This window comes from Musca autumnalis, unplaced genomic scaffold (genome assembly GCF_047663935.1).
Source record: "Musca autumnalis isolate F117 unplaced genomic scaffold, ASM4766393v1 scaffold_5, whole genome shotgun sequence".
Lineage (NCBI taxonomy): Eukaryota > Metazoa > Arthropoda > Insecta > Diptera > Muscidae > Musca > Musca autumnalis.
The window spans coordinates 37,369,337-37,383,695 of NW_027412088.1; the positions used below are offsets into that span (position 1 = coordinate 37,369,337).

General features: G+C 34.4%; 1 protein-coding gene across 2 annotated transcripts in view; it reads left to right on the forward strand.

Annotated features, from left to right (window-relative positions):
- Nucleotides 1-14,359, forward strand: part of LOC141404982 (semaphorin-2A-like) — a 439,686-nt gene that overhangs the window by 338,476 nt on the left and 86,851 nt on the right. For both annotated transcript variants that reach the window (XM_073988869.1, XM_073988871.1), the window contains exon 4: nucleotides 11,527-11,578. In XM_073988869.1, the coding sequence (XP_073844970.1) occupies nucleotides 11,527-11,578 (52 nt within the window). The remainder of the gene's footprint in view (nucleotides 1-11,526; nucleotides 11,579-14,359) is intronic.

Sequence of the window (14,359 nt, forward strand, 5' to 3'; positions counted from 1 at the left end):
TCCACATTTTCAAATAGCCCCCATAGATTAGTGCCTCCTGATTTTCGGTACTTTGAAAGTTTTAGCCTCATTAACACACCGAAATATCTAAAATTTGGTATTTAGTCTTCGTTGGAGATGTAACACTTTCCATCTGAAATTTGTCGGTATAGGTCCACGTTTTCAAATAGCCCCCATAGAACAGTACCTCCTGATTTTTGATTGTGGCCACAATATCCGACTGAAATGCCTGAAATTTGGCATTTAGTCTTTGTTGAAGGTATAAAACTTTGCACCTGGAATATGTCTGTATATAGGTCCACGCCTTTATATAGCCCCCTTAGAAAAGTACCTTCGATTTTCCATATTTTGAAGGTTGTGGCCTCAATATTTCACCGAAATTCCTAAAATTTAGTATTTAGTCTTCGTTGAGGGTATAAAACTTTCCACCTGGAATTCGTCGGTATATAGGTCCACGCCTTTATATAGCCTCCATAGAAAAGTACCTTCCGATTTTCCATATTTTGAAGGTTGTGGCCACAATATTTCAACGAAACGGCTGAAGTTTGGTATTTAGTCCTCGTTGGGGGCATACAATTTTCCACCTGAAATTTGTCGGTACATGTCATCATCTTCAAGTAGCCGTCATAGGACGGTACCTCCCGATTTTCGGTATGTATTTTGAAGACTGAAGCCACAATATCCCACCGAAAAGGCTTAAATTTAGTATTTAGGCTTCGTTGGGGGTATACAAGTTCCCAAATGAAATACTCGGTATTGCTCCACGTCTTAATATAGCCCCATAGAACTGCCCCTCAAATGATTTAAACTTGTTATTCAGTCTTAGTTGGGTGCATAAAACATTCCACCTGAAATTGTGTTTTTATAGACCCACGTCTTCATACAGTCCCCACAGAATGATTCCCTGTATAGGTTCATGCTTTGCTTTGACCCCCAGGCTTCTTTGGGGGTATACAAGTTCCCAAATGAAATTTGTACGTATTGCTTCACGTCTTCATAGAACTGTCCCTCAAATGGTTTAAGTTTGTTTTTTAGTCTTAGTTGGGGGCATAAAACTTTCCACCAGAAATTTTGTTTTTATAGGCCCAAGTCTTCATATAGCCCCGACAGGATGATTCCCTGTATATGTTCACACTTTGCTTTAACCCCCAAAAGCGTAGCCAGTTGTTCTTAAGTTTTTAGTCACATTTTTCTACCGAATTGGTGGTTAATTGGATTTTTGGTTTCCCAAAAGATAGAAAACTTACTTGCAAACACACTGTCCATATATATCCAGGTTTAAATCTAGCCGATATTGCCCAATTTTATGTATTTCGAGTTTTTTTTTTGTCAAATTTTCGAACCGAGGCACAGTGCGAAATTTGGGAAGTTTAGTGGAACTTTAAGGGATTTTCAAAGAAATGAAATTAATTAAACTTTTATTGAATTCGTTAGCTAAGTACTCCACTGCAAATGGTCTATACTCAGTTTGCCGATTTACTCCACGAAACGACTAAAAAATGCACTTAAAGTTGCACTTTTGTTTAATATTTTTTTTTGTAAGAAATGTATTTTTGATTCATTAAAAAAATGGAGTGGCGCGGACAAATGGTAAGTCAGTAGGCCATGATTTATTTTTCTTAATATTTTACAAAATAATTATGATATTTTACACTTTAAAAAAATGCAAAAACCCGTTATTGTTTTCGTGCAATTTTAGTCGGAAAGAAGTGATTTTTTGAAGTTTTCAAACTTGTCATTTTTTATTTTCCGTGGTCATTTCAAAAGTGAGTTACGTACATTCACGTGTTAAGATATATATAATCTGAAAGATTGGATTCTCCTCTGTTCGCAAAGCTATAAAACTGGTGGGGTATCGCGCGGTCTTTGGAGATATTCAAGATTTTCGAAAAAGACTTCCGGAATTTCATTCAGTTGCATTTTCCAAAAGTGGAAGGTAAACGCGACAATGAACTCCATTTTTGACTGTGTTTTGAAAAAATGGACTCACTAATTCTAACAGTGATAATTTCTGTAAAATTAAGAAACCTCTCGCAATTTTTCATAGTTTTGACCTCTAAATGTTGGTGATTTACATATAGTGCAACATTTTTAGATGCTGCGGTACAAATACTAAAATACGTTAAAAATTGTAATGCAGTGCAGACCTGAACTTGATCTGAAAGACATTATTAACAAAATTAATGGTACAGATCTGCTGAATGGACCAATAAACATTATATATATATAATTGAAAACAAAAAATATTGACATTTTACTCCTTAATAGATGTGTAGGGTTGTGGGGCTTCACCCAGAAGTGGACCTATGTTGACAGCTTTTGTGTGAGGAGGTTTTTTATTCGTTAACATCTTAAAATTTACATTTGCATCAAAATCGGCTGTAATTTTTGTCTTTAACCTTTAAAATACCCAATATGAGGGAACCCGGCATATGGGGCTATTCCAAAACGCGAACCTATATTGAAAATATTTTGTACATAAGTTTTCTATTCGCTGAAAACTCAATATACCAATTTGCATCAAAATCGATTGAAAAATGAATGTAAAACGTAAAAACGGCAGCCACCGTTACATGACCGCTACAGGAAACCGCGGGTCTATGTGGCCCAATTTGAGTCCGACACTGTAAACTAATATAAGAAACATTTGTGCAAAATTTTAGGAATCTACACCTTTTCCATTAAAAGTTATTAGTAAAGTTCCGCTAAAGTGCTCATATTTTGCAGTGTGCGAGGTTGCTGTAATTTAATATTGTGTTTTGCTTGAAGTTCAAAAGCTCAATTTGTAAATATTGATCCATGTTTTGGAAAGATCTACGATGACGCCCCTTATGAGCTCTTTTGAAGGCATCCTATCCTGCAATAAGTGGAAGAACTTAATACTTTCGTGGTGTAGGGTATAAAAAGTGTCGGCCTTAACGCCGTTCTTACTTGTTTCAGTTGCCTTCTCTTTAAGAGTTCTACAATTTTACCATTCGATTCCGTTTAACGCCACTCGTTGATCGTGTATATCAAAACGTGGACCGATATAGGTAATTTTCTATAACAACATCCAAGGAGTAATATAAACCTCTGTACCAAATTATAAAGCCCTATGTTATATATTGTAAGGTGTATCTTGATTTCAACAGACAGACGGATATGGATACATGGTTATATAGACATCGAATTTTATGCTGATCAAGAATATATATACATACTTTATAGGGTCTCCGACGAATATTTCGATCTGATACAAACGGAATGACATATATAGTTATACCCTACATCTTATGGTGAAGCGTATAAAAAACATAAGTACGTAAATTTTATATAAAGCTATATTTACCTTTCATCATTGGTATTTCAACTTAAACTTAATTACAATTAGTAATAATTACCCAAAATTTATCTTCTCTGCTGTTATCAAATGACATAATCGAATGAAACTTCCAATTCCATTTTTTTTCTATACAGAGAATAATTAGGATTCTAATGAATGACGTAAAGAAAAAAATCAAATCACTTAATATCCATTCATTTTGCCATAATACATTTGCATGGCTATGCTTGGAATTATCGACCATTTTCCCCTTTAGCAAATGTCTGTACCGATGTTTCCTCAAATGACGTTTGCCATTTGTTTCAAGCCATGTTAAGTTCATTGGCTGGCTGGCTGTCTGCCTGGTTGGCTGAATGTTTGACTACTGTCTTTTCTACATGCAAAGGATGATGATGGTGCTGCGAAGTACTTAACAAGCATCCGGTTAAATAATGGCTAGAGTAAAGGTTGGGTAAACTACAACTACTGCAACAACTAGAAGTTGTTGTTATAAAATGAAGATTAATGAGCGTTGTTAGAGAACAATTTTTAACCACAATGAACACAAGAGACTTAAATAATATTTGAAATATGGAAGAAAAAATTAGATTATGTAAAGAGAGGAGAGTTTTCTATTATAAACGTTTAAAAAATTGGCAAACTTTAATTTTAAATCTTAAAATTGTGAGATAAAACACCCTTTGTCCAAAAACACCTTATTTTTAGCTAACAATTATGTACAATACCCTGCCCCCACAAAAATGTGACCTTTTAAGCACTTTTCAAAACTAATTTTTCTGCTCCACTTAGCAGGAAATTTAAGCCAACCAAAAAGAAAGAAAATAAAAAAAAAAACAATATTAAAAAGTCAAAAATTTATTTTTTTTTCATAAATGCTATGTGGCCTGTATGGTCTCATGGTCAAATGTCTAGCTCGTCACCACATTTAGTTCAACCAATAACCATTACAATCAACATAATCACCAATGGCCTCATCGACATGACTATTGCCATTATCATCATGGCTACCACCACTGCCACCAGCCAGTCCGGCACAACATCATTTTACAAAATATCAGCTTCCTTGTCATCGTCAGGGCCATCATCATCATTGTCGTCATCATCATTCCCCATGGCCATTATGGTTATTACTTGTGCTCCAATTCATACATATCTTCCTTCTTCGTTTTTCTTTCTCCTTGCCATCTTGGCCTCCATTGTGGTTCCGCCATAGACATTTCTATTACTCTATGGTCCCCCCAAACAAAAAGCATTGTGAAATGTTGTTTGAATTTGTTGTTGTTGTGTCACTTTTAAGATGATTGGGGTTTTGGTTGAGTGGATCCTTTTCTAGCTAGAAGTCACATTTATAATTTTATTTCATTGTGAAAAATTATGATTTGTTGGCTGATGATGATGCTTCTAACTTACTTTTCAGCATCATGAGTAGTAAATACAAATAAGGGCAAACAGACACACACATCTTCTATACCTCATTCACTGGAAGTTGCCTTAATTTCTTTTGAGTTTTTTTTCTTTCTTTTTGGAAATCTACGACCTTTTCTTTGCTTCCCCAAAAATACAACATTCTGTAACCGTCAACTGGCCATTGAAATTCTACAAATTCTTCGTATTCCTATTTTGGCCATTGACAAATTTCTAATGAAGGGTCGCCAGTTCAGTTCGGTCATTTACAAATAAGGGGTTATGATAAAAGTTAAGTACATAATTTGTTAAATTATAGCATTATTTGATGTGGGATGCACAAAAAAAAAAACAAAAAGAAAGCATGCCACTCCAAATAAATGTCACAGAGGAAATTAATCTCTCAAAAAAAAAAAAAAAATGATTACGACTGCATAATGTTGAAAAATTATTAATATTTAGATAAGGGTCAGTCATAAGAAATTATGCTCATTTACGGTTATTAAGAGGAAAATTTAAGTGGATTGTAAATATGCCTACACAATTATGAAGAGGCTTTTTTGTTGGAAATAATATTTTTGGTAATATTAAGAGAATTTAATGGTAAATAAATGATGACACGGGATGGGTATTTGCTTTAAAATACAGGATTATTAGTAAGCTGATCCGTTCAAAGTATTACTTTTTTAAACTGCTAAATATTATTCTTTAAATCTACAATTATCGGTCTACAGGTCGTACAGAGGTATTCTATAAAGTAACCACTACGTTTTGTCCTTTATTACGAAATTGCATAGGACAGTTTTTTATAGCATAAACAAAGTTTTTATAGCATAAAATGTCTTACTATTGTCGATAAGAAATGTCTTAATAGCAAATAACGGTGGACGTGATGCGGAAAATATACCAATCAACAGTCTTGGCATAGTCCAGCACATACATATAAAATATCTTTCACTGAGATCCTGACCTTCTCGTGATGTGACCTAAAGAAATATCTATAATTTCCATTGAGGGTGGGTGGTGAGCTGACATATATCGCGTAGCAGGAACACCTATGAGAACGATAAAAGTCCAGCGGGTTATTTAAATATACTGATGAAAAATACACTACTACCCAGTAAAAATTCGGATTCTTTAGTCATTATGTAATCCATTACAAAGTAATACAACAAGTTAAAACTACTTACTTCAATACTTACGAAGTAATGAGTACGATGACACAGAGCGTATTTGTTCAATGCTCACCGTCGGAACACGAGTTTTTTGTTAACAAAATAAACAGATTGTGGTGCACATGTAAGCATTTAAACAACAAGGCCTAGTCTGTAGTGTGTTCGGCCACAAATCAGAATAAAATAAAATAAAATAAAATAAAATAAAATAAAATAAAATAAAATAAAATAAAATAAAATAAAATAAAATAAAATAAAATAAAATAAAATAAAATAAAAAAATAAAATAAAATAAAACAAAATAAAATAAAATAAAATAAAATAAAAATAAAAATAAAATAAAATAAAATAAAATAAAATAAAATAAAATAAAATAAAATAAAATAAAATAAAATAAAATAAAATAAAATAAAATAAAATAAAATAAAATAAAATAAAATAAAATAAAATAAAATAAAATAAAATAAAATAAAATAAAATAAAATAAAATAAAATAAAATAAAATAAAGTAAAATAAAATAAAATGAAATAAAACATATAAGAAGGGCGCTAAGTTCGGCCAGGCTGTACTTGTTATACCCTCCACCACGAGTGATATTGGAATAAAACTGAAAAATTTGTTTCGGAAGGTACGTAATATGGGCGCTATACTCGTATGAAGGCGTGGATCTGTACCGACAAATTTCAGGTGAAAAGTTGTACACCCCCAACGATGACTTAATACCAAGTTTCAGCAATTTCGGTGGGATAGTGAGGCCACAACCTTCAAAATACCGAAAATCGGGAGGTACTTTTCTATGGGGCTATATGAAGGCGTGGACCTATACTGACAAATTTCAGGTGGAAAGGTTTGTACCCAAAACGAAGACTAAATACCAAATTTCAGGCATGTCGATGGGATATTGAGGCTACAACCTTCAAAATACTGAAAACCGGGAGGTACCGTTCTATGGAAACTATATAAAAACGTAGTCCTATACCGACAATTTCCAGGTGGAAAGTTTTACACCATCAATGAAGACTAGGTACTAAATTTCGGCTGTTTTAGAGAATTAATGAGGCTAAAGGCTTCAAAACACAGAAATTCGGGAGGTACTGTTCTATGGGGGCTATGTGAAGGCGTGGACCTATACCAACACATTTCAGGTGGGAAGGTTTGTACTCCCAACGAAGACTAAATATCAAATTTCAGGCATGTCGGTGGGAGAGACCATAACCTTTAAAATACCGAAAATCGGGAGGTACCTTTCTATGGGAACTATATAAAACGAGGACCCATACCGACAATTTTCAGGTGGAAAGTTGTACACCCTCAACAAAGACTAAATACTAAATTTCAGCTTTTTTAGAGAATTAATGAGGACAAAAGCTTCAAAACATCGAAAATCCGGAGGTTCTGTTCTATGGGGGCTATGTGAAGGCGTGGACCTATTCCGACACATTTTAGGTGGAAAGGTTTGTACCCCCAACGAAGACTATGTACAAAATTTCAGGTATTTCGGTGGAATATTGAGGGCACAACCTTGAAAAGAACGAAAATCGGGAGGTACAGTTCTATGACGGTTATATGAAGACGTGAACCTATACCGACAAATTTCAGTTGAAAAGTTTTGTAACACAAACGACGACTAAACTCCAAATTTCAGCCATTTCGGTGTTATAACGAGGATAAAACATTTTCAAGATACATTTCAGGTAGAAAGATTTATACCACAACAAAGATTTAATACCAAATTTCAGGCATTTCGGTGGGATAGTGGGGCCACAAGCTTCAAAATACCGAAAATCGGGAGGTATCGTTCTATGACGGCCATATGAAGACGTGAACCTATACCGACAAATTGCAGGTGGAATGTTTTGTAACCCAACGAAGGCTAAACACCAAATTTCAGCCATTTCGGTGTTATAATGAGGCTAAAACCTTCTAAATACCGAAAATCGGGAGGTACCGTTGTATGGGGGCTATATCCAAACAAAGACCGATATAGTCCATTTTCAATACCAAACATTCGAGGGGAAATGTAAACTTCTATACCAACTTACAAAGCTCTATCTTAAAAATTGCGAGCTGTATCTTGATTTCAGGAGACGAGCGGACGGACAGACGGACATGGTTATAACGACTTAGAATTTTATGGTGATCAAAAATATTTATACATTATAGGGTCTCCTACGAATATTTCGACGTGTGTCAAACTGAATGACAAATTTAATTTTACTCTCCGTATTATGGTGAAGGGTACAAAAATAATTGCTTACTTTACTCCTTACTAAGTAATGAGTAAAGTGGCACAGAGCGTGTGTGTCCGAAAAAAATCCGACGGTTGTGTGTCCAACGTTCACCGTGGACACGTGAATATTTTGTTAACAAAATAAAGATCAGTTGGTGGTGAACATGTAAGCGTTTAAACAATCCTTAATGTTTGTACGCATGGCACAGCGCGTTGTGCTTTCGGATACAAATCAGAATTTCGCGGGATCAAATCCAGCAGAGAGCAAAATAAAATAAAAATATAAAGTACGTTTAAATTGAAAACAAGCTCTACTAAAAATATGTTTTCCATTTTATTTGTTTTTCTACCTCTAGTTGCCATAAAATAACTAGTTATTCTAGTGGTTATAGACATGGCGAAATGGCGACGGCGACATGGGTTTTCTAGGTAGTCATGACTACCAAAAAGTACTATAAAAACCCATTATTTGGTAATGATTTTTGCTGGGTTCGGTGATGTGACCTAAAGAAATATGTATGTTTAAAGTCCATTGAGGGTGGGTGGTGAGCAGACAGATATAGAGTAACAGGTACAGCTATGAAAATGATGAAACCCCAGCGGGTTATTTAAATGTACTGGCAAAAACTACACCACTGTGAAAAATTGAAGAATAGAGAGAATTCTCTCAATTCTGACGACACTCTAAAATCCAGCAATGGGCATCGGCATTCGCTAATAAATCCTATGCTCATAAGTATAACGAAGACGATCAGAAGCACACGTACACTATATAATGAGGCTAACATCTTGAAATTACGGAAAGTTGAGGAATAAAGTGGGGCCTATAGTAAAAGGTGGATCTATAACAACAAATTTTTGGGGAAAAATTCAGCGTGGATGGATGGTGGATTAATCAAAACGTGGAACTACATCAACACATTTCTGGGGTAGATTTAATGCTCTCTAAGAAGATGTAATACAAAATTTAAGCTATTTCCGACTTCCAACGAAATGCGAAATTTCAGCCATTTCGATGTCTATGTTGTCTACATAATTAGGGAATACTTAGAAAATAACGAAAGTCGGGAGGTACCGTGGACCAATAGCAACAATCTTGGTGAAAATTCAGCGCTCCCAGTCAGGGACGTTGTCAGACAAGGGGCCTAAAATGCAAGGATTCCAAGGAATCCTAACTCGAATCTTTCCAAAAATGTACAACTTCCCCCATGCATTTAGAATACTTCCCGACGTAAACTTTCAAAACGCCGATACACGTGTCTTCTATTTGCATCATCTGTCCGATTTTACCTGTATTTTGTGTGTTGTACAAAAATTAGAAAATTAACTAATGATTATTATTTTAATTTCTAATTGTTTGTAAATAATCGGTAATGAAATATAGGACTCAATCTCAGAATTTTCTAAAAAAATCTTCAACTAAACTACCTTTATAAATACACTTCACAAAGCCTTTACAATTTAATCATCAAACTAACTTGTCATATTGATTAAATTTTTATACATCTTCATTTTCTATTTTTTTTTATCTGACAACAACAACATCCACATGATTTATTGGCTTGTGTAACCTTGAACGCCAAAGCAAAACAAGTAATCTCCTATATATTAACATTTCCAACAAATAAAACGATTTCCATTGACTCATTGAACAGTTCAAGAGAAAATTCTTGCGTATAATTGACAGGTTTCGAACAAAATCGAAAAATAAAAATTATTTGGTAATTTCCAAGAATTTAGAAAAGGGATTCATCAATTTACTGCGGATATATTGAAAATGATGATTTTTCCTAGAAAAAAAAATGAAGAGTTTTATTTTTCACAGAATTTTACTTTTGGCTGGAAGTAATCCTTCGCTCGTGGCAACTGAGTGGTGTCAAGGCTTTGATAGATTTCAACCTTGAATGACAATCATCAACGGTGGTGGATGAATGGATGACTTGTTGAAGAGTAAGGTGTTGTGTATGCTTGTCTCTTTGATTTTTTTTTGTTGGTGTTTTTGTTCTTACCACAAAATCTCTTAATGACAACACTCCCTGCAGCAACATTACACATAGCCACCCAGCAATACACACACTCTGTGATATACATACATAAAATGTCTAAAACCATCAATCAGGTTTGTAAAGTTCAAGAAGACATCAGGTGGTATTTAGGTTAAAGCCTTAAAATGTCAATGTATCAAAGCAACAACAATAGCAACAAAAAAGACATTATGGTTTTTAACCTTTTTCGCTTTCCTTCTTCGGTTTCTTCTGTTTCTTTTTCTTGGCTTTGGCAATAATAACACCAGCCACACAGAAATGCCTCTGAGACATTGAATTGGGTAAAACGTTGTATTGGCTTGGTTCTTGACTGACAGCCAGCCAGCCATACATGTCATGTCCTTCATAGAGCTACAAACAATGTACATAAAACCTAGGAACATACATATGTATAAAATGAAAAATGATTGAAATGTTGATGTGTGTGTGTGCCTGGGCTTAGTAGGTGGCTTGTGCCTCGAATCGATTCTAAATGCTTGAAATAATCACATGTTTATAGTCAACAAGCAAAAGAGGGAAAACACAACAACGCCTTCCCTTTCGAATTGGCTTTTATTAATGATTTTAGATTGATGTTAATGTTGCCTATATAACCTGAGGATTTTTTTGTCTGCTGATTGTTAAGTTATTAAAATAACATTATGGTCTGTTTGTTACAAGTGATTGCCAATGGTGGTTACGATGTATGGGTATAAGGGTAATTTCTTTGCCTTCATGAATGATGAATAACCCCCAAGAAAAATATGGCATGTCTCACGAAATCAATGATAAAAATAATATTTTTTCTAAAGAAAAAAAAAAAAAAATATATATATATATATATATATATATATATATATATATATATATATATATATATATATATATATATATATATATATATATATAAGAAATACAGAAATTCAGGAATGTAAATTTTATTTGAATTAGATTACAGATATTTTCACTTAATTAGCCAATGAGGGCAGCCCATTTCACATTGAATCCCAATGACATTGGATCACTACGGAAGTTTTTCAGACTCAGAAATTTGGTTAAGGGAAAACATTATATTTAATCTGTTCTCAGATGAGGTGTTCGAAAATATTTCGGTTTTACAAACATGGTTAAATATTTTTTTATTTAAACCCTTTGTTATTTTATCATTGTTATATATTGTTTTTCATTTCATTATTCTACAACTGTTTAACAAAAATTCAACTTTTTTAACGAATTTCTATTCTGGTTTTTTTATGAATTATTTATAAATCCCATCTTAATAAAAACAACTCTATGATTTACATTTTTCAATTTGCCAAATTATTTTGTACACTATTACTAATATTTTCTTTTCTCTTCTTCCATTGCAGGGATCGCATATTTCGCTTAAATTTATATAATATAAGCCAATCAATATGTGAGGTAAGTTACAAATTTTAAATTATGTATTCAATTTCTTGTTACAATATCAAGAACTTCCTGGATTTCATCTCATCTCTATAAAATGGTATGCTTAAGAAAGTAACATAAGCAAAACCAGAGCAGTGCAGTGGATTACATGCGAAGGAGGGAGCGATAGAATGCACTGAAATAGATAGCAAATATATATGAGGTATTGCACACGCAAAATGAAATAGCTGGATTTCATCTAAAGTCAAAATATCAGATAAAAGTAATTTTCAGTACAGAAATATGTATTTTTATAAATTCAGATATTTTATTTCTGCTTATTACCCATCAAACTAATCATTTGCGAACCCATCGAGTATATATATTGGCACGGAATTAGGTTTAACTTAAATCCGTGTAAACGTTGTTTTATTTTCCATTACGGCTTGTACCATTACGGCTTGTACCAAATATTATTGACGTTATTCACACAAGACTCTATTTCGTTGCTATGCATACAGCTTAACTTCAGGAAGCACAAAGCTTTACTCTATTCGGGTTACTCTTTACTTCACAGACGTTTTTTTTTTCGCGGTCTGAATTACAACTCACTCGACCAAGTGCTTTTCCTTCGTTATGTACTCATTCGCCCATGCTAACCAATTCGCAGGAAGACAAAAAGACGGATTAATATAAACAACAAATAGGTAGAGGTCATAAATAAGAGAGAGAAAAAGGGCCTACAATGACTGACGTCACAGTGTAGAAACATAACTGAATAGTCAAAAGAACCGGCAGAGAAATAGTACAACAACAAAAACAAGAGCTAAGTAAAAATTGTAAATTAAGCCTAAGCGAAAAATCCATACAGTAGTTGTTGTTGCAAAACTGATACAAATAAACAAAATCCCTAATAACAAGTAAAAAAGTATCAGTCGGCTTGGCCGACAGAGATATACCCTCAGCCTGTGTATATTGAAACAATTTTTTCCCAAAAAACTTATATATTTAGAGGGTTTTAAAAATGTTGGGCGTATGAAACGACAAAAATGTTGATTAGGTTTAAAGAGCAAAAGTTTTGCGGAGGAAATGCTTAAAGGAATAGATCGACATTGACCATTATGGAAGTGGATCTCCAGCCACTACATATGGTGCCATAGGGGATTTTTACACCCTTCGGGATGGTTGTCCAAGAAGTGTGGATTTGCCCCTGAAGAAACTTTTACCATCGTAATTGAGGCAGCGAATGCAAGTTGCTTCAACGAAAATCAAAGTGATTCGATAGCAGATCTTAAAGTGAATTTATCCTAAATTTTGTTTGGGAGGTACTGGATGAAGTGGACAAATATAGTCCATATTTGAACCTGATCTATATCTGGTAGATATATTAGGATGTGTAAAGTATGGACCAATTCGGCCACTCCCTTCAAAAGTTACCGTACGAAAAAATTTTCCGAACATTTTTGAAATTTTGTGGGGGAGGTACCTGAAGGAGTGGACCGATATGGATTATCTTCGAACTTAAAGTATGTTTGGACAACATATTACTAAGGCCAAATTTTGGACCCAATCGGCAGATCCGTTGCGCTCCAACCACCTCACACAGTGTCATAGGGGTTTTGTGCAACATTCAGGCTATTTTCTCAGGAAGTATGGACTTGCTCCTGATGAAACTTGTACCGTCGTTCGTATGGGGGACAGTGAATACAAATTGCTAAAACAAAAATCAAAGCGATTCGAGAGCAGGTCCTAAACTGAACTTATCCGAAATTTTGTGTGGGAGGTACCCGAAGGAGTGGAACGATTGAGTCCATATTGAAACCTCATCTAAGTCTCGTAGACATTTCACGAGTTGCAAATTATGGACCAAATCGGTTACTTTCTTCAAGAGTTATCGTACATACAAGATATCCGAACATTTTCGAACTTTCGTGTGGGAGGTACCCGAAGGAGTGGACCGCTATAAGCCATCTTCGAACTTAAACTAAGTTTGGACAAAAGATTACGAAGGCCAAACTTTGGACCGAATCGGTTTATCCGTTCGAGAGTTATCGAGCGCTCCAGCCAGACAGACAGACAGACGGACATTGCTCAAACGACTCCAAATTGTCTGAAACACGTTTCGTCCAAACATACTTGAGGTCTAAAACCATTATTTCGATGAGGCACATTTTGCCCGTATGAAAGTGTATATATCCTCGTTAGCATAAATGCTGAAGGTATAAATTAAATTAACTTAAATCTACCAGTTACTTTCGTAACAATATTCTTGACCAAGTTTAAATTCTGAGTCGATCTAGATATAACCTGTCTGTCCGTCTGTTGTAATCACTCTAGCCTCCGCCATAATTGAGCCCTATAATTTTGTACCTTAGTGCACTTTTTCTCTAGGAAATATTATTATATGGGGCCACGTATTAGTACAGCCTTCATATTAGAATAGATTCAGATTTTAGGCCTTTTGAAGGTATTATCCGCCGTGGTGCAATGGTACGCAGAAAGTTGGGGCGCACTCATTGATATGAGAGAAGTCGCCTTTGTCCCGCCTGGGATTACTATGAAGATATTATTTGTTGTCGGAACTAACTGTAAGTTGACATTTTCTGTGTGTATGTTGACACGGCTTTATTTTTTAGTATATCTCCCTTTGACGGTACCTTCCAATATTAAGTGTTTTGATGATTTTTTCTAGATTTGTTTTCGGAACTACCTGCTCCGTAAACAAATCTAAAGTCCCCAGTGACTGAAAATGTGTTGGTATATTCCCTATATAAGGGTAGCTTCCGATGTTATTTATTTACCTATCTATTTATA